The 25,064-nt window shown below is 39.1% G+C and overlaps 1 protein-coding gene and 1 pseudogene across 1 annotated transcript; one reads left to right on the forward strand and one right to left on the reverse strand.

Moving 5' to 3' along the window:
* The first annotated feature begins 5,760 nt into the window (after window positions 1–5,760).
* LOC101521755 (UDP-glucuronosyltransferase 2B13-like) lies at window positions 5,761–16,211 on the forward strand. The gene is made up of 6 exons (XM_058667249.1): window positions 5,761–6,530; window positions 7,089–7,237; window positions 10,058–10,189; window positions 11,978–12,065; window positions 13,301–13,520; window positions 15,932–16,211. Exons 1-6 carry the CDS (start codon window positions 5,807–5,809, stop codon window positions 16,209–16,211), a joined length of 1,593 nt encoding a protein of 530 aa, XP_058523232.1. The 5' UTR covers window positions 5,761–5,806.
* On the reverse strand, window positions 13,063–13,240 carry LOC131480893 (U2 spliceosomal RNA; annotated as a pseudogene).
* Window positions 16,212–25,064: the final 8,853 nt, after the last annotated feature.

Consider the following 25,064-nt stretch of genomic DNA (forward strand, 5'->3'; position numbering starts at 1 on the left):
GATGTTCCTACTTGTGGACACTTTAGTTCACACTTTAGGCTAAGATCTTTACAACTTCTTAAGCCTATGGAATCTTATTTGAAATATCCATGAACGACAAGTAAGCCCCAGAATGTCTACTAACAGAGAAAGCTATCTCCACAAAAAGAGACATTGAATGAATTTTATCAAAGATAAGTGGTTGTATTATTACTTGTGCAAGGAGAGTCTACCAGCTACCATTAGCTGACAAACAACGTGAAATGTCCCCCCTTTCCTCTGAGGGACTCTAGCATGACCTGTCTTTTCTAACGACTTTCTTTAGGGCAGAGGAGTTACAAAGGGTACCTTTCTTAGTTTAAAAGATCTAAAATACCAAATGATAGCTGATCAGAACAACTGGCAAAGAAATGAGATCAAGGAAGGTCAGATATACTGATTAAATTAATCCAAGTCCTACAAAAAAAGAGATTATCTTTGGACAGTGTTAATCATTTATAAAGGAATGGGTGAGGGAACACTAGACTAGAAGCAGGTCACACCAAGTTCATCCTGAGCCTCCCTGCCAGCACACAAATAATAGCAAATTGGGATTAAAGCTCATGGTAATCAATATTTCCAATAGAAAAAAATAAAATTCAGGTTTTAACAGAAACAGGGTTTGTAAAGTCTCCATTAAGACTTCTCCTGCCTTCACAGCAGCCACAGTACAACCTCTCCTTTTGCTCTTTGGAGATAATGGTTGAAGACACACAAATGTCCTCAGAGAGCAAAGCCTGTTCCTAGATGCCCCTTCATTTGCTCAGAGCATCTCTGCCTTAGGCAAATGAAAGTGTTTCTTTTCTTGTCACCATTGTCCAGTCTTGTAAACTATCATGAGCACCAGGTAACCAACACCACACTCATCTCACCAGTGTTCCTGTAAACACATACATGTGTCAACAGATAGGAATGAATAACATATAGTGTAGAATATTATTTAGCCTTAAAAACAGAATGAATTCTGCCATTTTGACAATATGAGTGAAGCTGCTGTATAACCTGTTTGAAAGGCAAATACCACATAATCTTATCCAGAGGTGTCATCTGAAGCAGCCAAACCAATAGAAACAGAGAAAAGACATGCATTTGAAGATCAAAGTGCATGAAGCTTCTGTTGGACCAAAGAAATAACTTCTAGAGATCTAATGCACGGCATGGTAACTCTGTTTCAAAAATGTTAAATTTCAAGACTACAGCTCAAGAAAAAGGTGAGATTATATGTATGCTAACTTAGTAAGCTGGATTTCATCTTTCCACACTATACACATCTATCAGAACCTCACATTGTAATTCATATATATTTTCTCTATTATTATTAGTAGTAGTAAGTATTAGTTGCAGCATCTGATACAGTTCTATATGCTCTGGGATTTCCCAGTACCCTCCCCAAATTTCCTTCCCCCCACACTGTCTACCCTATCTTAAGACAATGGTATAGTTACTCTCCACTAACTGTCGTAAGTCCATTGTTACAAGTAAGGACAATGACAGAATGTCCCACATCCCCTTGTAAAGATATATTTCACAGTTTCACTGGAAATCCATCTTGGATCTGGAAGTAGACATGCATACTACATGGTATCCTCACATCCAGATATGACAGTTTCCATTACAGAGTTACTAAATATCCCTTAAATGGAAAGCCACAAAACAAAATTAACAAGAATAAATGTTAAAATTTGGGCCCAGCCGAGTGGCCTAGTGGCTAAAGTTCTCACTTTGAACACGCCCGGGATCCCATATGGGCACCGGTTCTAATCCTGGCAGCTCCACTTCCCATCCAGCTCCCTGCTTGTGGCCTGGGAAAGCAGTTGAGAACAGCCCAATACATTGGGACCCTGTACCCGCGTGGGAGACCCAGAAGAGGTTCCTGGTTCCCGGCATCAGATCGGCGTGCACTGGCTGTTGCAGCTCACTTGGGGAGTGAAACATCGGATGGAAGATCTTCCTCTCTGTCTCTCCTCCTCTCTGTATATCTGACTTTGTAATAAAATAAATAAATCCTAAAAAAAAGAATAAATGTTAAAATTTAGAATGCCATGAAGTCAAATAGCATACTACTGAATGAGTAATGTTTCGTGGAAGAAATCAAGAACCTTCTTGAAGAGAATGATGCTACTGTGTAATTTATGTGTCATTGGTCAATCTAATGTGACAAAAACAACTGCTTTGAAGAAATGAAAATAAAAACAAAAACATCAAAATTAATGAGATACAGTTTTGCTGATCTTTTTTGCTGAGACATATATTCTGTAGGCAACAGATACATAGATTTTGCTTTTTTGATCCAGTCTAATAATCTATGATGTTTGATTGATGTGTTTAAGGCATTTACATTCATGATTAATGTGAATGGGTGGTAATTTGGTCCTGTCATTTTAGCAATGAGTTGTTCTTTGTCTGATTTAGTCTTCCATTGTTAAATTACTCAGATGTTCTTTACATTTGCCTTTGGTTTTGGTGAATGCTATACATAGAAGTTATGGGAGTTCTATCATTGCTAAATTAAAGATCATATTAGTTTTAATGGTGATTATCACTACCATATAAAATGAAAGAATTGATAAATGGCAACAATTACTTTGATGAAGAAAAAAGCATTCCAATTTTTTGTGCATGCTAATTTCTATTTACAGTAAGAATTTTCCTTGTAGAGCTGCAGCCATTTATATCAATGACAAGCTTTAACCAGCATAACCTAATGTAACTATAAGCAGGAAGCAGATACTGTACAATTGTCTAATCCTATCTGTTTCTGATTTACACATCACTTTCAAAACCTATAATAATCTTATTGAAAGACAATTATCCTTGCTTTATCTTAATAACCCATCAGCATTCTGTAGTGCATAAAATTAAACATCAAGAGTAATTTAAGGCTGTGTTTAGTGACTCAAAATAATAATTAGCAAAATAGCCATACTAATTTTAAAAAGCAGATTTAAATACCATATTAAATTATTAATCGCTTAGTTTTTTATATTCAACCTATCAGGAACCCATATCCAGATAGTCCTTGTATGTAAGCTACCTGTTTAATATTTAAATATTTGTGAATGATTTACTGCAATTAAAGTGTTAAAGTTTCAATACTTGTAAAAATTCAAATTCACATAAACTTAATGAACACAGAAGACTGGCTACAAAACCTTGAATTAACCTCTTCTCACACAGCAGTGTGTAAAATCTCCACAGATTAACACTCAGGTGAAACAGATATAAAAATACAATTTACTAACGGCTGTCAGAATTTTCACAGGGACATACAGGAGAAAGAGCCTGGTGAGAGAGAAAGAAAGAGAGGCGGGGAAATTCAACAATTGTAAAAAAGTGAGAGCTTGCGGCATTTAATCCCCAACTTATTCCCTCTCCCATCTTCCTAGCTCTGTGTATTTCTCTTTAGCTAGTCGGAGAACAGCAGCACTCCTATTGTTTTAAAAATACAGGCACTTAATCTGTCACACTTCATTCCAGACAAATATGACCAAGAGGGGTCTTCATTTTTACTCCTAACATAACATTCTGTTCAAGCCTGACACTATGAAGATTCCAACTCTCCAATAACCACTGCTCACCCCACCCTAAGACGGGGACTCCATGATGAGAGAATTAGAAGAGAAAAGTGAATGAATACTTGCTTAGGAATGTAGGAATCACCAATTAGAGTGTGGAACACAAACATTTAAGGCAGCTGCCCTTTTGTGTGATAAATAAATGCTAAAAAAAATTGACAATGATTTTTGATTACACACTTATATGAGAACAATATGGAATGCTGAACCACATACTTTGATGTGACAAAGTGGATGTATATGAATTATCAATGTGTAAACCAAAAAAAAAAATCCTCTGATCAAGTGATAGGTGATTTTTATCTTCACTGCTGTTGGCACTATTCTAAACGGTCTTACATAAACTAACTGCCAAATCCAAACAGGTCATGGAATTTGCCCCAAGTGGATGTCTATCACAGAACAGACTCTCAAGGACTGTACTGCGGGGCACTGACATCCCGTTTCAGAGTACTAGTACAAGTCTAAATTGGCTCATTTCCTACCCTGCGCTCCAATTTTCACTAAACATAAACTATCTAATATTCATTAAATATCAAGAGTACAGAATTTTTAAAAAGCTCATAACTGAAAGAAATTTATAAAAACATATAGCATAGATTATTAAATCTTATAATCAATCATGCATTAATTACTATCACATTCACCTAGTGCTGCTTTAATTGTTTTTTGTTCTTTTGTTAAAGGAAAGTGAAAGGGATCAGGGCAACTCAGCAATTCTACAGACAAAGGGTCTTTACAAGAAACTTTTTTTTTTATCTTTATAAACTTCTCTCCCTAAATATAACTGTCAATATAAGGCAGAAATTTTAAGCCATTTCGGGGGGGGGGGGTCTTCACATTTGTCTCCCTTTAGAAGATGCCCCATATACTTTCTGCTTTTTGTGGTAAGAAACCAAAATGCGTCATTTCTTGTGTTGTAACATTTCGAGGTGCATGGTAAACAAACTCTTTGTACCTCCATGATTGCCATTTGTTCCAAGATATTATCAAGCCATTTCTTAAGGAAAATATTACTTATTTTAGGGCAAGCTTTAGGACAAAGTGGGGCACATATTATGATGTTTGGAGACATTGTGGGCTCAATTGTACTATTGTATACTTTTAGCTGTGTGTCATCGCCTTACGTCACTAAAGATGTTTTTATCATAACATGATTGAGCAGTTTGAGGTGGTATAGCAGTTATATGAATCATTTCACATTTGCAGAAAAACAACACCACCACCCTCTGGAGAATTCTATGAAACATCAGAGAGGTGATTGAGAGTCCATACAATGGGATGAGGCAGCAATCAGGTGACCAGAGACATTCTGCCAGGCCTTGCCACGCAGTCAGAAACTCCTTCTAGCCTTGCTAACCCAGGAGCAATGCTCATGACACACCCATGCCATCTGATGAAACTGATTGGCTTCCAACACACAAGAAATGCATAACAAAATGGAACAAGTAGTTGGAGATATGCCACCCAAATTGGAAACCAACCAGGAGTTTCGTGCTCCTGGTTTTAGCTTAGATTAGTATAGGCAGTTCTAACACTTTAAGGAGTAAACCAGTACATGCAACATGTTTTTTTCGATCTGTTTCACCTTCTAACTTTCACTCTCTCTCTATTAAATTTCCTTTCAAATGAATAGGCTTTAAAGATGAAGGGAAAACTCTAAACACACCGAGAAAAAATATAGAAACCATCAGACATTATCTTTCCCATCTGCCATCCCAGGCCACCAGTCTGATTCTTCATAGGCTATATTTAATTTTTTTTTAAGATTTATTTATTTTTATTTCAAAGTCAGATATACAGAGAGGAGGAGAGACAGAGAGGAAGATCTTCCTTCAGATGATTCACTCCCCAAGAACCAAAACGGCCGGTGCTGTATCAATCCGAAGCCAGGAACCAGGAACTTCTTCCGAGTCTCCCACTTGCAGGTGCAGGGTCCCAAGGCTTTGGGCTGTCCTCAACTGCTTTCCCAGGCCACAAGCAGAGAACTGGATGGGATGTGGAGCTGCCGGGATTAGAACCGGCATCCATATGGGATCCTGGTGAGTTCAAGGCCAGAACTTTAGCCACCAGGCCACATCGCCGGGCCCAGGATATATTTACTTTGATCAATACAAGTGATATTTTAACTACATGAAAGATTTCATCCTGAATATAAGCATGAATAGTTGACAAAGGAGCTGCAATCAAAGCAAGCCTCGTGTGTTACCAGGATGTCTGTGAAGTGCCTCTCTCTGATGCTGCTGCTACAGCTGAGCTGCTACTTCAGCTCTGGGAGTTGTGGAAAGGTGCTGGTGTGGCCGATGGAATTCAGTCATTGGATGAATCTGAAGAACATCCTTGATGAACTTATTCAACGAGGTCATGAAGTAACTGTTCTGAGATCTTCAGCTTCTGTTGTAATCAATGCCAAGAATGAATCTGGAATTAAATTTGAAACTTTCCCTTCATCTTACACTAAAGATGAATTAGAGAATTTTTTCATGCATTGGTTTCATAATATTATGTATAATATTCCACTGGATATATATTGGAAACATTTGCCAGAAGTGAGTGACTTTATTCTAAGATATTCTGATATCTGTGAAACTCTCTGCAGGGAAGTAGTCTTGAACAAAAAACTCATGACAAAGCTCCGAGAAGCAAAGTTTGATGTTGTTATTGCAGATCCCGTAAGCCCCGGCAGTGATCTGCTTGCTGAGTTACTCAAAACCCCCCTTGTGTATAGTCTCCGTGGCTTTGCTGGCTACATACTGCAAAAGCATGCTGGGGGGCTTCTATTACCTCCATCCTACGTGCCTGTTATGATGTCCCGTTTAAGTGGACGAATGACATTCACAGACAGAGTAATAAACATGCTATGCGTGCTTTACTTTGACTTCTGGTTTCCAAAGTTTAATGAGAAGAGGTGGGATCGTTTTTACAGTGAAGTCTTAGGTAAGTCATCTTTTTCATTGGTCCTAACATTTTGAATTCTTAAGTGAGCTTGTATTGATATAAAATCATAGAAGTTTCTGTCTGGTAAAATAATACAGTGGAAATATGAAAAGACCGACCACTCAGGGCTGCAATGCTATGATATATATTACAGGACCAGTTGAAGCCCTTAGGCTGTAACTACATTAGATGTTCCACAAGATCATGCAAATACAAGTAGAATTACTGGGGATTTCTTTGAGCAATCTAGACCTACTACTCTCCTTTTATTTTTATTTTGTCCACATGTTTGCTGTACACAAGTGGTCAGATTTGAGGATTAGTTACAATTATGAATATTCTGGTTTAAAATTCTGTATTTGTCTGCCCTGGCATAAATATTTTGAACATATATACATTTTACATGAACATTACAGTAGGCCTATGTAGAGTGCTTGTTGTGCAGCCCAGACCCATTACACTTCATTGCATCACTCCCACATTTTTTAGATTGCGTGCACTATTTCATGCCCCATTTCTCTCATTCCTCTCCCTCTTCTTTCTGTTTTCTCCATCCAGGAAGACCTGCTACATTCTTGGAGTTAGTAGGGAAAGCTGACATGTGGCTCATTCGAAGCTATTGGGATTTGGAGTTTCCTCGCCCACTATTACCAAACTTCCAGTTTGTCGGAGGGCTCCACTGCAAGCCTGCCAAACCTCTGCCCAAGGTCATATGTTTCTGTGCAGTGTATTTGGTTTTCTATGTATTTACCAAGTAAATGACTTTGCATTCATCACTTATACCATTTAACTCAGAGACAGAGGTATTCAGAGTGCAAGAAAAACATCCTTTCTCTCAAAAATTCATGTGAGAGCATTTTAAACTTCAGAGGAATGTGGATTAAAAACTCATTTAAACTTCCTCACCATTTAAAATGTTCTTGCATGCTTAAAGCCATTTAAATTATCCAAATATTTTTGTTACAAAAATAATGCATAATAGCTTGAATACTTTTAGACTAGAGCTTTAGACTCGAGTCCATTAAATTAAGGTCTTCGTTATTCAACGTACAAGAACATACCAGCCATTGTTTCAATTATACATTGAAAGTAATAGAATAAAACAGAAGGTGCATTGGACACATACAGAAACAAGGTAGACAGGTTTTTTTTTTTTTAACTACTTACTAAGTTTTGATCTCCTGTTAGGACAGACTATGAGAAACTATTTCCAATAGAAATGAATAGATCTACATTTTTTAAAAAAATATTTATTCATTTCTATTGGAAAGGCGGATAGAGAGGAAGATCTTTTGTCCTATGCCCCCCACCACCACCACCACAAGCGGCCACAATGACTGGAGACGAGCCAATCCGAAACCAGGAGCCAGAAGCACCTCCGGGTCTCCCACACGGGTGCAGAGTCCCAAGGCCCCGGGTCGTCCTCTACTGCCCTCCCAGGCCACAAGCAGGGAGCTTGGGAGAGGCACTGGTTGGCCAAGGCCACCTGACCGGAATGCAGATAGAGGTTGAGCCGCATGAAGATGCCGCCAGGGAGGGGATGGTGATGAAACAGTAGGCGACACAGGCCTACTGTTTATTTACATTGGAAATTAGGACAAATGTGGGAGAATATCTAGTAGGAGTCATAAAAAGTATACATGGCTGACATATGCAGATATGAAATATATGTAGGAATAGATTTAGGGAAGAGAGGAAAAAGACAAAGTGCAGAGTATTGAATAAGCTCGCTGGAACTATTATTTTGCTGATTTCACTGGAGAGGCAACTTATTATGTATAAAATGAACGAATTTAAAATATTCATGAGAACATTGAAGATACCAGAGAAAATACAAAAGGATTAGATTTTTAATTTTCTCACAAACAACAGAAAGGTTATTGAAAACATGATCAGATGAGATCTTAGAGAAGTACAGCTATGGGAAGCTGAGACGTGAGAGAGTTGTGAGAGTTCAGGCACAGATAATGGAGAAATACAATTCCACAGTCATAGAGACCATTACACTTGACCTCATAGCCATAATACTACTCATGCTGGGTGGTATAAGAAAGCAATTCTATAAGGACCTGGCGCAGGAGCATAGCAGTTATAGTACTCGCTTGGAACACGCCAGGATCCCATATGAGCGCCAGTTCTAATCTCGGTGGCCCTGCTTCCCATCAGTCCCTACTTTTTGCCTGGAAAAACAGTTGAGGATGGCCCAAAGCTTTGGGACCCTGCACGCCTGTGGGAGATCTGGAAGAGCTCCTGGCTCCTGGCTTTGTATTGGCTCAGCTCCAGGCATTGTGGCTGATTGGGGAGTGAATCATTGGAAGGAAGATCTTCCTCTCAGTCTCTCCTCCTCTCTGTATGTCTGTCTTTTTAAAAATAAATAAATCTTGGGTCAGGCGTGATAGTGTAGCGGCTAAAGTCCTTGCCTTCAACAGGCCAGGATCCCATAAAGAAGAACAACAACAACAAGAAGTAAGAAAGGCACTTTAAAAAAGATGAATCATTTACAATGATTCTGATATATAGAGAAATGAGGCCCATTTGTCAGAGACGTTTGATTTCCTATTTGCTGTAGCACTATTGACAATAGTCAAGTAGTGGGATGTGCCTACATATACATGCAGTACTAAGCAGATGAAAATGCGGTTCATCAACTGTTTTACACGTAAAACCTAACAACCTAACAAAATTGATCTAAATGGAGTGACAGTAGAATGTCAGTTACCAAAACTGAGGGAGAATGATGGGGAATGTTGATATACAGGTACTTTGAGTTGATAAGGTCTGACATAGAAACTGATAATGAACTTTTAAAAAACAAATTATGTATTTATGTGTATATATATATCTCAAAGATTTTTCTTTGAAAGGAAAGAAGAAATGGATTATGTTACAAGGTTGATAGTAGAATTATGGCTAATTTGAAAATTTATATATGCATGTATACATGTATGAGTGAGAACCAATCAATTATAAAAAATAAAATTTTAACTTCCACCACATTTTTGCTTTTCCATTAATTATAGTCAACCCAGATAATCTATACTTTTTGTCCTAAAAATTTGACAATTTACATTGAAAACTAATTGTATACTCCTCATCTTATAAACTATACAAAATAATGGAGATTAACATAACTAATAAGTGCAAAATCAATGTGTTTATAACTCTTATTGCTAAAACTACATTGTAAGTAGCCTAAATCAAATACTAAAAAATAATTAAAATATACATATAAGTGACTATCGGCAAAAACGTATGGGTTGCATCATTATAATGGCTTCAACAAAAAATGTTGATAGTATAGCATCAACTAACGTAGGAGACTACGTTGGAAACTAGAGGACAAAGATGGTAGATAAAGATCACAGGCTTTCTTTAAAATGAAGGAAAATAAATTAAGAAAAAGTTATCTAAACATGTATCACATAGTGGTGCTATAATGTAAAGTTTAATTTTAGAAGGGAAACTACCTCAAGACTTTGGCAACACAACATTATTCTTTTCTGACAGACAGAATTCTCTCTCCACAGGACATGGAAGACTTTGTGCAGAGCTCTGGAGAAGAGGGAGTTGTGCTGTTTTCTCTGGGCTCAATGGTCAGCAACCTGACAGAAGAGAGGGCCAATGTGATCGCATCAGCCCTTGCTCAGATTCCACAAAAGGTCAGAAAGTGTGTCCTAATGGTGAAGACGCGTAAAAGAGTCTGTTAAACCCGACAAATGAGTCATGAAAGCAATGAAAGGTAGATACTTATGACAGCACTAATTTATCTCAGATATCAGTTAAACCCTGCAATTCAGATGCAAAAATGGCATAGAGGATGCTTCATTTTAAACAATTTCAGTCTTAATATTGCGATCAGAAATGTCCATAACATCGCCTTGACAAACTTTGGAATAATCACAATATTGCAGATAGGTGAACAGAAATTGCAAAATTCTACAACGACATGTTTTTTTACTACAAGATTATTGAGGACACTGTACACACAGCATGATAACATTCAGGGTTATTTAAAATTCTCCTCAGTACATGACACAGGTTCTCATGTACCCCCTATCATTTTTATTTCCCCTAATTTGGAGGTACAGCTATGTGCCATACTGTTCAGGAGCCTACTCAGAGAATAGAAGGTCAGACTTGAGCAACCCGAGTGCACGCATGCACTCACGTGAGTAGATCTAGAGAAAGAAAAACTAACCTGCCCTCCAGGACCAGACTTTGAATTGCTACAATTAGACATAATGGGAAAGATTTCTTTTGGATCTCCCACTGATAACCATGCTGGAGTTTATTAGAAATGTGTTGTCACAGGACTGTGATCCTAAATTGTAAGAATGGCACCTCATCTCGACTGAGGAAATAATAGCAATATATATATATATAAATTACTTCTTAGTTTGCCAGCTCACACAACCTGATAGCAACAACCTACATTATTATTTTTGCAGAGAATCAATGATTACTTTTAAGTTTCTCATAATGAAATACATATTCAGCACTTGTAGATTACATGCTAGTCTACTAGGTTAGCTCAGGAAATTTAACATCAATGTCTTATTCTGATAGTGGACATGGAAAAATTCCAGGTAGCATTATTGGCTACATATACTTACAACACATAATAAGAAAGTTAATACTTGAATAAAATTTAGTATTATCACAACTGTGGATTTTTCTCATCCACCACAATGACAGCATTAGTGATAGTTTTGGTTCATTTTAAAAATGCTTTTCAAGTTAAATGGAGTTCTTATTTCATACTGCTCTATCATTCTACATCTCATCTATACCAAATTGCAAATTAAATTATCTCAAACTCTAGTGAAGCTATTTAGGGAATTCTGGAAGTGGTAAATTTTGTTCTCTTTTTAAAAACAGAAAACTGTTCGTACATTTCAAGAAGAATCACATTGAAAACATACACACACACAATCACATAATCTAAATCAATGTTAATGAATTCTTTCTGTATTAGATCTAAAACCAAGACTAGCACAATGGCTAGGTGATAAATCCTTGCCTTGCACATGCCAGGATCCCATATGAGCACCAGCTCATATCCTGGCTGCTCTACTTTCCATCCAGCTCCCTGCTTGTACCCTGGGAATGCAGATGACGATGGCCCAAAGTCTTGGGATCCTGTACCATGGGAGACCAGGAAGAATCTCCTGGCTTCCGGCTTTGGATCAGCTCAGCTCTAGCCATTGCAACCACTTGAGCAGTGAAGCAGCAGATAGAAGATCTTTCTCTTTGTATCTCCTTCTCTCTAGAAATTTGCCTCTCTAATAAAAATAAGTAAAACTTAAAAAAAATTCAAACCACCTTGAATACTTGAATACATCTCGCTATTTTTATTCCAGGCACATAACTGGGGTCTCTCAGCTTCTGTAGAATCTAAACATGCCAAAATTTAAGTTCAAAAAAACAGTACTTTCTTTACCCAACAGGTTCTCTGGAGATTTGAAGGCAAGAAACCAGACACCTTAGGACCCAACACTCGCCTCTATAAGTGGATCCCCCAGAATGACGTACTTGGTAAGACACTGGAGAGCAAACACTGAAAACATGAGTGAGAGCCTATCAGGATGAGAGGGACATGACCACATATTACTAAAAATCTCGAGTTACACCAAATGTCTTCATATTCCTTTTTCAGTCCTAAGAGAAATACATTTATTATAACAGTTGGCATTTTATGATTACAAACTGTTTTAAACCCAGAAACAAACTCCCAATATTTTAAGTGTATTTATCTCTCAGTCCCAGGTGGTAGGGATGCTTTTCATGAACAAATCATGTTTTTTTATATTTTATTTTTTTTATTCATTGATTACATTGTATTATGTGATACAGTTTCGTTAGAACTGGGAATCACCCCATCCCCCCCACCCTCCCCTCATGTGAAATATTCCACCTTGTTGCATATCCACTGATCAAGTACAGTTGAGATTCCCTCTTTGCAAGCATAAACTAAACATAGAGTCCAACATCATATTTTAATGATCTCTTTCTCTGTTTCTGTCAGTTTGTTGGTACCTTGTGTTTGTGTGTGTTTATCCAATGGTCATGAATTTCTTTCAAATACATTAATTACATAAGAATAACATGCCATGGGTGTTTTTGTCTACTAATTCAATCTTTTTATCACTCATCTGTCTCTTCATTAACATAGGGATGTCCAATTGTCATCAAGTTGTCATATCTTTCTGGTATTATGAATTACTATTTTCTGTGGGAAGAAGTGATAACCTTTCTGATGAAATACTATTTCAAGGAGTATGGATTTGCATTCCTCTGATTTTGGCACAAGCATGCCATGACCTGCAATCTTGTACATCCTATAAATCACCTGCAGTGACACATATTTCTTTAATAGAAAGATCATTTAATAAGCCCTTCCTCTTTTAAGTGTCATATACAATATCTTTTATCCATAAAATTCTCCTGTCTATCCCACTTTTCAATATTGGGTATATTCCAAAGCTAAAGTCACAAATCTTCTTACAGTTGCCTTCACTTATCGCCTGGGTGGAAATAGTAGCTGCTTCTTCCTGATGATATGAAAGAAATGAGAATGCAGGTTCATGTCTATCAGTAATCTCTTTAGAGAGCACTGGCTTTTTAGTTTCTCATACTACATTTCTCATGTTATTTTAAACTGATAAGAACAGACACTACACTTGATCTTAGCCAAAACACCAAGAAGTGATTCTCAAGTTATTTTTTAAATTTACAACTGATATTTTTATTGAAAATTCATTCAATCCTAGGTCATCCAAAAACCAAGGCTTTTATCACTCATGGTGGAGCCAATGGTGTCTTCGAGGCAATCTATCATGGCATCCCTATGGTGGGCATTCCTTTATTTGGGGATCAACCTGACAATATCATATACATGAAGGCCAAAGGAGCAGCTGTTATGTTGGACTTCAAAACCATGTCAAGTGCAGATTTGCTCAGTGCACTGAAGACAGTCATTAATGACCCTTCGTGAGTATTACCGTTTCCTTAAATTTCATGGTATCTGTAGACAAGTTTCCAGTGGATGGACCAGGGCCATCACTGAAGCAGAACAGGAACTTTATATTGAGTATAGATTTGCCTAATGCTACAGGGTGGTCATCAAAACCTCACTGTAGTATCAGTGTTTTTCAGTGCATTGTATAGTATTCCTCCTCAATAACAATGATGTTTTATTATTTTATGATTCAGTTCCATAATCTCTAGGATTTCCCTTCACCCTACCCTAAATTCCCTTCATTCCAACTGATTCCACCCATATTATTACAGTAATATCATCCTAAACAAAGACACCTAAATCCATCATTCTGCTACTTAAGTGTATCCTAAAATTACAGCACTCAAGGCATTCAGACAATATTTTTTCTTATAAATTTCTTTGGTGAAGAATATTTTAAATGAGATATTTTGTTCAGAAACTGTAATTACATTCTTCCTTTTCCAAATTTTTTAAAAATGTATTTATTTTTATTATAAAGACAGATTTGTACAAACAGAGACAAAGAAAAAGTTCTTCCATCTGCTGGTTCACACCCCAAGTGGCCACAATGGCCAGCGTTGAAGCCAGAAGCCAGGAACCAGTAGCCAGGGAATTCTTCCAGGGCTCCTGTGTGGATTACGGGTCCCAAGGCTTTGAGTCATCCTCTATTGCTTTCCTAAAGCACAAGCAGGGAGCTGGAGGCGAAGGGGTGCAGCAGGAACACAAAACAGTCTTCACATGCATCCTGGTGTTTGGAAAGAAAGGATTTAGCCACTGAACCACTGCACTGGTCCTAGTTGTGTTCTTCCTTACTGAACACCCGGAGAAGCACACTCTTTTTTTTTTTTTATAAAGATACCTGATAGTAAATCTCCAATCACTAGTATAGATATGATTCCATATTTTAAATGTTTAGCAAAGAAAAAAATACACATAAATCTAAGCACATATAATAAATATCATGAATAATAAAGTGAATTTCTTAACTGAAAAAATCTAATATGTATTACACAATACATTTATGCCACTACTTTATATATTGTACAATTCTTAATTATAGCCTTTGTACATGGTATATTCAAAACATAACACGTTTAATGTACTTTGAAATATAGTCCTCCCAATGCATTTTTAAAGTAACGAGAGTGGACGTTAGCTCATTTGAGTGCTACCATGCCACACAGTAGCACTCTGTGTTTTACATTTTGTAAGCCACACACTACTGGAAGCCTTCTGCCCTAACCATGAGCCTTCATCAATTAGAAAAAGTTAACAATGGCTACTTCTATGAGCTGAACATGTTCAATGTTTTAAAATCACAACACTAGCCAGGTAAACATCAACAATAACACTATTGTTCTGCTATATAAAATTAATTCAAAGTCTTCTAAGAATCAGTTCCTTATTTCTTCCAACAATCACCTAAGAAAGATACTATTTTCATCCTTTCCATTTAACATTAAAAATTAGAATCAAAGATTTTTTTTTACTTTTTTTAGATTTATTTATTTGTATTGGAAAGGTACATGCATAGAGAGATGAGACAGAAAGATCTTTTTATAGAGAGACAGAGGAGAGACAGAAAGAATGATCTTCCCTGGGTGGCTGCAATGGCTAGAGCTTAGGTGATTTGAAGCCAGGAGCCAGGATCTTCCTCAAGTTCTCATATTCTGGTGCAGGTGCCAAAAATGGGCCGTTCTCCACTGTTTCCCAGGGCATAAGCAGGGAGCTGGAAGGGACGTGGAGCAACAGGAACATAAACCAGTGCGCATATGGGATCCAGACACCTGCAAAATGAGGACATTAGCTACTAGGCTACTGTGTCGAGCTCAAAATCAGAGACATTTGTAAAAGGGGAAAATTTAATCAATATGAAATTTAAAAGAAAGGCCATTCAATTTATACCTTCATGGTTTTAGTCATTAATCCACTGGACAATCCTTAAGATTCAAGTGAATTTCTATTTGATACCAACTCCTTATCAACATTGTGTAGCAATATACTGGAGGCTTGTCACAGTCCTGCCTCTTTTTTCTCTAAATTTGAATTATTTTTATCGTTTTGTATAGGTGAAGTCACAATTGATTATTGAGTGATTAAAGCTTCACATCTTAAGAGTTGTTTTGTTTTTCCACATCCATGGGACTTAACTGAATCAGTGTCTAGATTGAAATGTCAGAAATACTATTTTTTTTCAACTTCTCCTTTACATCTTGAAATTTTAAATATACAACAAACTGAAGCCCATAAACTATAATCTCTAAAATTAAGTACTGCAGAAAATGATTTATTTTTCTTCTAGCTGTTGGTTATACTCCTCTTTCAAATCTACATGAAAATCTACATGAAAAATCTACATGTAGTTTATACTACAATTTGATATCTGTTGATTTTCCTTTAGCTACAAAGAGAATGTCATGACATTATCTAGAATCCACCACGATCAGCCCATGAAGCCCCTGGACCGAGCTGTCTTCTGGATCGAGCATGTCATGCATCACAAAGGAGCCAAACATCTTCGGGTTGCAGCTCATGACCTCACCTGGTACCAGTACCACTCTCTGGATGTGATTGGATTCCTGCTGGCTTGTGTGACAATCATAATCTTCCTTTTCATAAAAATTTGCCTTCTTATTTATCACAGTATTGTTGCTAAAGGAAAGAAGAGCAAGAGGGATTAGAGCTCAGTAACATCTGATAACCATGACAGGAAAGACCATCCCTTTTGTATCAACCACTGTGAATCACAGTTTGGCAAAATGGGCCTTCCCGTGTAGTGAGTATTGTGCCATCCTGAGTCACTCAAGGTTTTTTACTTTTTTTGTTTTCTTTTCTTTTTGATTAAAGACACAACCCAAATTGCAGAAATCCTCAACTGACAACACTGAAACCATAACACTTAACATTCACCTGCTGGTTTAAGGAGTAAAAAGCCTGACATCTTCATGTCCATTTCCAGAGATATCATGGACATGAATAAACTGTGATCAAGTTGAATACTTTAACACTTTACAAAAAAAAAAAAAAAACCAAAGCCAGACCTGAAATAGGAAATGGCAAGGTTTATTTTATAACCTGCAACCAATAAATTTAGACCAGTACCTGGGGCATATCATGCCAGAAGGTTTCCTTCTTTGTATTGGAAGATCCCAAATTTCTTAGCTCAGCCTTTTCTAATCCAATACTTCCAATTGTTTAAAATCCAGGATACTGGGGATATGGACATCAGAAGGTGATTTTTTTTTAATTTGCTCTCCAATCACAAAATAGAGAGAATATTGTGGTTGGGAAAATTAATAAATAATGTGTACAGATTTTTAAATTTTTGCTTTAGATGATCTTTACATAGTCGATCAGAGTTTGAAGGATCTATGGTTAAGAAGAAGTGGGTTGGGCCTGGCGGCGTGGCCTTGCGGCTAAAGTCCTCACCTTGAACGCACCAGGATCCCATATGGGCGCCGGTTCTAATCCTGGCAGCCCCACTTCCCATCCAGCTCCCTGCTTGTGGCCTGAGAAAGCAGTCGAGGACGGCCCAAAGCTTTGGGACCCTGCACCCGCGTGGGAGACCTGGTTCCCGGGTTCGGATCGGCGTGCATCGGCCCTTTGTGGCTCACTTGGGGAGTGAAACATCGGATGGAAGATCTTCCTCTCTGTCTCTCCTCCTCTCTGTATATATGGCTTTCCAATAATAATAAATCAAAAAAAAAAAAAAAAAAAGAAGTGGGTGTGATCATTGCTTCCAAACTTTCTATTTCTTCATCCCATTTCTTGGGGAAGGAGAGAGATAAGGGGCTAGGCCATACCCAGCCTCCCTACCATCTCAGTACCCAAGGATGTGGAAAGTTCACCCAATATCAACCCAGGCTCACAATGGTGCATGTTGCAAAGGTTCTGCAAAAGTGGATGTAATATATTTGGAATGCTATTGATCTCGATCTATGGATGAGGAATCCCTTCCAATGTCCTTTGGCTGATTCAAGAGTCTCCAATCACATGAATATTTACTGTCATCATTTGCTTGGGGTAGTTGTCCAAATATTCTGTTCTCTGTTCTCTGCTATGGTACCTGATGTCCTCTGCAGGCCCCAGTGAGTTACCATGTCTTCCATGTGCACCATGATCTACTGTCCAGCACAGCATCCTCTGCAATTTGGAGGACCAGTTCTCCTAGGTGGGCTCATGGACCTGAGTCAGGTGACGTGGGCTATAAAGGACCCCCTACTCCTGGAGCTCATGGATCAAGCATTCACCATGCAGGTAAGCTCAAGGACCTGGACCAGTAGACCCAGACCTGCTGGATCCCCCACCCCAAGGGGCTCATGGAAACGATACCCAATACTTATGTGGAATTTGGACCTGGGCCAGAAAACCGAAGGCCAAGCCAGAACTCCCACCCCTGAAGCTCAAGTGTTCAGCACCTACCACCCAGGCAGTCCCAAGGCCCCAGGCCATACGAACCAGAACCTGCTGAAACCCTGACACCTGGGACTTACAGACCTGATCCCTACAACACCTATGGCACAATGACCTGTACCAGGAGAACCAAGTTCCGCTGAGCCCCCTACCACTGGTCCTCATGAAGCCAGCACCCACCACATAGGCAGGCCCAAGAACATAGGCCATGATACCCAAGTTTCACAGGATGCTCCAGCCCAGGGACGCATGACCCACCATCCACTACATAGGTGGGATCTAGGACCTGGACACAGGGCAAACCTGGACTTCTATCCGTGAGGCTCACTGGTTCTGAACCTACCAAGCAGGCAGGCCCAAGGCCCTGCACCTTGGGACTCAGGACCCACGGAACCCCCCCGCCACCACCCCCAGGGCTCATAGATTCAGCCCACACCATGTGGGTGGACTTGGTGGTCTGGGCAAGGAAACTCAGACCCCTTTTGTTCCCCTCACTCCTGGCGCTCATGGATCCAACACTCACCACACAAGCAGACCAAAGGCCCCAGCTAAACCATCCAAGACCCACCAGACCCCACACCACAGAGCTTATGAATCTGTCACACACCACCTCCAGAATGACATGGCTTATCTTCCTTGGCATGTTCCAATGAGTACTACAACTTGTTTTGATGTAACCCTACCCCAAGTTTCAGCTTGTGCTGGTTGGTGCTACAGCCTTGCGTTTCCATGGCTGCCCCTAGTCCAAGCTCAAGTGTGAACTGGCTGGTGATGGAGCCTGATTGATGCAGTCCTGCACCCCATCCTGTTTTTTTGATCTTCCAGTGCATGTTATGAACTGGCCTGGCCTGGCCCACCTCCTGATCTGATCCACTTATATGTCAGTGGTTACTGTAACCTGGACTGATTTGGGCTGACCATTGCCTTGGCTCTTGTGCATATCTGCAGGAACTGCAATCTGACAAAGCAGTTCACCAAACTCTTCTATCCAGTCTCCTGCCCATGGCAAAACTTGCTCATATCGATGGGTCCCTGACCCAAGTTGGCGTTTTCTACCTCTTGTTCTGGCAGGACCAATGCGCTTGCCCAATCAGCCCATACCATTTCTGGTTCATATTGTTGGATGTTGCAGCCCATTCACACCTGGTCTATACCCAGACACAGATCTTACATGGGTCAAAGTGAGCCAAGACCTTGCCCAGTCCTTTCTACACCCACCACAACTCTCACAAGTATCAGTGGCTGCTGGAGTCTAACCCAGGTCAGCCCTCCCCAGACCCAAGCCCCATCCATGCCAAGGGAGCTTGCAAGCATGTTCAGCGTAAAATAATGCACCAATTTTGTCACAAGCATTTACTGATGGGTATTCCAGCCCAGCCAGGGCATCACCTCAGTTCTCAAACAGGCCTATTCTCAGCCATAGTTCTTGCGTGTGCCAACAGAGATTGCTTTTCCACAGGGATAAGCCCACATACCCCCCGCAGATTTTACCCCCAGACATGATTGACTCATGTGTTTATCTACTTCATGGCTCAGCTTCACAGAATCTGTTCCCTTTTTTGACATTCTCTGGTGGAATCTATATTGTAGCCCTTCAAATAGAGTGGCCTTGTCCATGGAAGTTCCTGATAAGTCATTTCTCACCTGAGCCTGACACTAAGGTCCTTGATAATGCCACATGCACCACCTCTCAGACACCCAAGATCCTGGAGTGCATTGCCAGGTAACCCATAGGCTTGGCCTGGGTCCCCCTAAGGGCTGCCACACAGCTAGAGTATATGCATACCTATGTCCTTGGATCAGACTCACCTGGATTACTCCGACCAAGATGGCAGTGGGGTGAAGCCAGGGACACGCTCCTGCTCAGAGCTAACCGAGATCCCCTCACAGTGTAATAACTGTGGAGGGAGAAACTCTCAGGCCTAGACAACCCAGAATTTGTACACAGCCTGGCAGCTATGGTAGGGGTAGGACCCCATGCATTGAACCTGACCTGGCCTGGGTCCCCCAAGAGGCCACCTAGTGGCTAGGAGGGGCATGCATCCGTGCCCTTGGATCGAACTCAGCTGGGTTCCTCCCAACAGATGGCAGTGCTGTGTGGAACCAGGTACCCACTCCTGCTCAGAGCTGTCTGTGATCCCTTCACAGTGTAATTACTGTGGAGGGACAAATCTCTCAGGACTAGACAAACCCAGGATTCACCCAGTGCCTGGCAGTGGTAATCGGGGCTGAGACCACAAGCATTGAGTCCAACGCAGCCCGGTCCCCCCAGTGGCCACCACGTGGCTAGGAGGTGTGCTCACCCATGCACCTGGGTCGAACTCATCTCATACAGGAATTTTTGAAGACTATTTTGGAGGAAGTAGTTTAAATGATAAAATGGTTCCATATCATGCCTTTGAAGATTTATATAAAAAAATTGGACTTAGAGTACAGATAACAAATCAAACATAGAACACAGAAATCAAAGAAAACAGATACACAGTAAAATAACTCCACATCATGCTTTGAAGATAGTTAACCAGAGCCTTTGGATCAGAGCATAAATGCCAAAGTATGTTACAGAACAAAAATGAGTGCCGAAAAAAAGAAAAGAAGTCCATGATCATGTTCTGGCCTGAAAAGAGATATATTTAACATTCAAATGGAAAAGACACACAAAATGTGTGTAAGCACACTTCTCTTAAAAAATATATTTATCAATAATTGGTATTGACATTAATTATAATTGTGTCTAGAAAAATAAGTGAACAAATACTTTATTTTAGTAAATGTTTTATTAATACATTATTCAAAATGGTGGGAAACCTACAAATTTCTTATTCTGAGTAATGAATTTCTATAGGCAACTGCCAAAGCCAAATTCATGTGTGTTTTTGTTTTCCTAATAAATTTCTGCAAATTCCTTAATGACTTTGCCAAAATAGATCATTGCAATACTATGGGTAAACACATAAATGTATACAAATAAGCATAAATATGTAATTGTAGTTGAAGTAGCTTCTTCCACTGTTTTATAATAGAAAGAGTTTCACATAAAACAAATCACATAGACATAACTGGCTGAGTGTGTTCACATGACACTCTTGGCAGTGAATCATAACAATCACACTGTATCTAATTTCTAAATTATAAGATGGTTTGTTCTTTTTTTTTTTTTTCAGATTGATTCTTGCCACTTTCAAATACTTCGGCAGTCAAAAACTTAAGCACAGACAGTGTAAATAATAAGACTGGATAAGCAGAACTTACAAAACATTCCTCATCTTTACTAGTACTGTGAGAGTCTTATTTATGAAAAACAGTGGGCTTAAGGTTATGAACATGAAACTCTACAGACTAGAAGAAAATATCAAGTAAAAAGTTGACCAGATCTTGAACATAATACAAGGGCACAGTCTATGTCACAGACTAAGTGTATAACTAGGAATGTAGAATGTAGTGTTTATTAAAGGATAACAAATACTTGAACTAAATAATAATTACTGAATTGTGTATATTCTTACGTGTCAGTGATAATGACAGAGTTCAAGTGGGATGTTGGAAGAGATTGCAGAAGTGTACCACTTCTACATGACTCTCCAGGTTCCTTTGCTGCTATAGCTCGACACTCACCCAGCTGACGCAGGAGAACATTTACAGGGTCTATGATCAACATCACTAAGCTACATTTGAGACCAAAAGACAACAGAATAAAAACTGACAAAGTAAATGAAAGCATTCCAAATTTCCCACTAACAGGCCAACTGTCTTAGGTATAATGCTGAGATACAGATGAGTAACAGGCATAGTTTTCCTCCCTGTGAAAAGGAAATTCTTCAAAGTGATAGCACATGGGAGTTCGGAAAAGCAGGAAAATAGAGCGCTTAGGGTTTGCAAGCATGACAGTAGCCACTTCTTTGATCTTTTAATGCATAACCAGAGCTAATATAATAACATATGAGCTTTATAGTGTCAGTAGTAAATATCTGATTCTTGATCAGAATATTTCTATTCAGTTGTTGAATTCACTTCTATGATCCAGCACTGGGTATACTGGATAAAACCACTGCCTGCGGTGCCAGCATCTGGTATTCCATTAACACAACTCTTGGAGTCCTGACTACTCTGTTCAGATCCAAACACCTGCTAATGCACCTGTGAAAGCAGCAAAAGATAGTCCATGTGTTTGGGGGATTCTGCAGGATGTGGCAGACCTTAAAGATGCTCTTGGCTGCTAGCATTGGACCAGCCCACTACAGGCCTTGCAGATATTTGAGGAATGAATCAGTGGATAGAAAATCTCTCTCTCTCACTCTCTCTCTCACTCTCTCTCTCTCTCTCTTTCTCTCTCTCTATCCATTTCTCTCTCTGTCCCTGATTCTTTCTCCTTCAATGAAAGGTTTTATGTTCAATCCCCTCATCCCCTGTTGATGGCTGAAGGTGCTTCAAGCTGCAGATGGATGGAAACAGCAGAGAAGAGCACATGAGTCTTTGTCCTGCCTCTGAGCTGCCCTGGACTCAGGGGACTGTGCCATTTTCATTAACTCAGAATTATGCTGATTATGACCATGGACTATTCTCTTAATCCTTCCTTTAATTTAAGGCGGTACAAAAAATAAATCATTCATTGTTGACTTAAAAGCTGTGAAAAACTGTGAGTGGAAGTCACAACTTGGATTCAAGTGCTAGGTCAGGCACCAGGAGGCACAGTGCTAGGCAGATTCACCTGGTTTGTGACTTCAAGCCAGTGACTGAATGAGGTATTCAGGACTGTCTGGCCTCAAGTGTAGGCTCAGCCTAAGCAAGAAGAGGCTACTTCCTTGAGTAGAATCCTTGTCCAACTCCTCCAACATCCCATTCATCCTGAACAGCACACCTAAAGATTTTATCAAAATGACATACAGCAATAGAATAGTAACACCACGCCAGCTCACATGGAAGGGAACCTAGATTTAGCGTGCCATCAGGGGCTGAAATAGCAGCAAGGACCCAGGCTCAGAAGACAGAACAGACTGCTTAGAAGTTTTGAAGATTGTAACACAACCCATTTCTTCAATATATTGAAACTGATGACATCAACAAACATCAAGGAATTTTGTGAGGTGGACACCAGGGCCAGGCCAAGATGGAAATCCTAAGGTGGCAGCAAAAAACACTTAGAGTAAATGGTCAGGAGATCAGGGATTCTGGAAAGCAGGAACTTAGCCAATTGCCCTTCAGTGGAGCATTTTCTTGGTAGAGGCAGGACATGTGCACTGGGATCCTTCTGGACCCAGAGCTGCCTTTTAGCGGATCCTAATTTCTTTCAAAGTTCACTTTCCTATTTGAAAGCAGTTAAAGATTTTTCATTCACTGGTTCACTCCATAGATGTTATACATGGCTGGGGCTTGATCAGGACAATCATTCAATCTCACATGGATTACAGAGCCAAAACACTTCCACTTCTTTGCCAGGCACATTAGGAGGATGCTGAATAAGAGGATCTGCTGAGACTAAAACCAGTGCTCACATGAGTTGCCAGCATAAAGGCAGCAACTTAACCCACTGCTCTACAACTCTGGGCTCCTGTGTAGATTGTCTTGCAAGTGTAGCAATGGGGAGGAATTCTCTGCACTGTATGTTATTTCCCTAAACATACCGTTTGCCCAGGGCTGACTGTTCTGCCTACAGAACAGACCTCAGGAAGCATATTTCGGCAGAGCAGAATTTGTTTCAATATATGATTGGTGCCACATAGATACTTCTTGTTAAAATTCAGATCTAGATAGAAGTAAAAATCCAATTTGCCACAAACATATTGAAATACTTTTTAAGTGTGGCACAGGATAGAGGACAAAGAGATTGAATTTGGGAAGTTCTGATGACCTTACTTATAAGATCACCAGCGGATTCAGCTTTTATACTAAAAGAAGTTCACAAGTCATAATATTTCTATGGGATAGCAAAGATCCTGGAAACTGAAAAGATTATCAAATGCTGAAAATGCCAAAATTTTGTGGAAATAAAGAAACATCAATATCCAGAGATGTTCAGCATTTTTTCGTTTGTGTTAGAAATGTATTTCATGCTTTGAGACATATTTGTCTGTGCTTGGTGATTTCTTACCTAGATTTTAAAGCTTGTTGTTGTTGACCTTCTTGAACTCTATAGTGACCATGGATATGAATCCTCCATCAGTCACACATTTTAGAAATAATTTTTTTCATTCTGTTGGCTGTCTCTGCAATTTGCTAAGTGTTTTGCTTAGAAGTCCAGAATCTACATAGTTTAATGTACACCCATTTCATTTTTTTTTTTTTTGCTTTAATTGCCTGTGCTTCTGGAGTATTTTTTTTGCACTAATCAATTTATTATTTTTTCATCTTTTTTGTTATTATTATAATTTTATGATACAGTTCCATAGACCCTGGGTTTCCTTTATTCCCTTCCACAATTCCCTTCCCCACCCACTGAGTTCACCTATATCATTACTAAAGTATAGTTCTTCATACACAGTCATATGTCCATCATTGCAGGCATCGACAATGGCAAAGAGTCCAGCTTTCTGTTGTCAAGATATAGTTAATAGATTCATTAGGAGTTCATCTTTGATCTGGAAGTAGAGATGCATGCTGCATTGTATTCTCACATCTGGACATGATAGTCTCCACCACACAGCCACTATACATCACTTAAAAGAAAATCCACAATACAAAATCAACAGGAAGAACGATAGAAATCTACAATGCCATGAAGTTACATTATATGCTACTGGATGTGATAGTCTCCATTAGCCAGTATCTGTACATCCCCTTAAATTAAAAGCCATGAAACAAAATCAACAACACGAAGAAAAAAGCAATTTAAAATGCCATGAAGTTAAAAAACATGCTACAGAATGACCAATACGTCGTGAAGAAATGAAAAAGAAACAAGAACCCTCTTGAAGAGAATGAAGCTAGTGTATGATCGATCCATGAGTCACTGAAGAATTTAATGAGAAATTGTTTTCAGATGAAAAAAAAAATACTAATACAAAACTATGACATATAGTATCTGCTGATCTTTATTGGTGAAATATGTCTACTGCAGACAACAAATATATGGGTTTTGTTTTTAATCTACTAAGCTATAACATTTGGTTGATGAGTTTGAGCCA

This window comes from Ochotona princeps, chromosome 7 (assembly GCF_030435755.1).
Source record: "Ochotona princeps isolate mOchPri1 chromosome 7, mOchPri1.hap1, whole genome shotgun sequence".
NCBI classification, from domain to species: Eukaryota; Metazoa; Chordata; class Mammalia; order Lagomorpha; family Ochotonidae; genus Ochotona; species Ochotona princeps.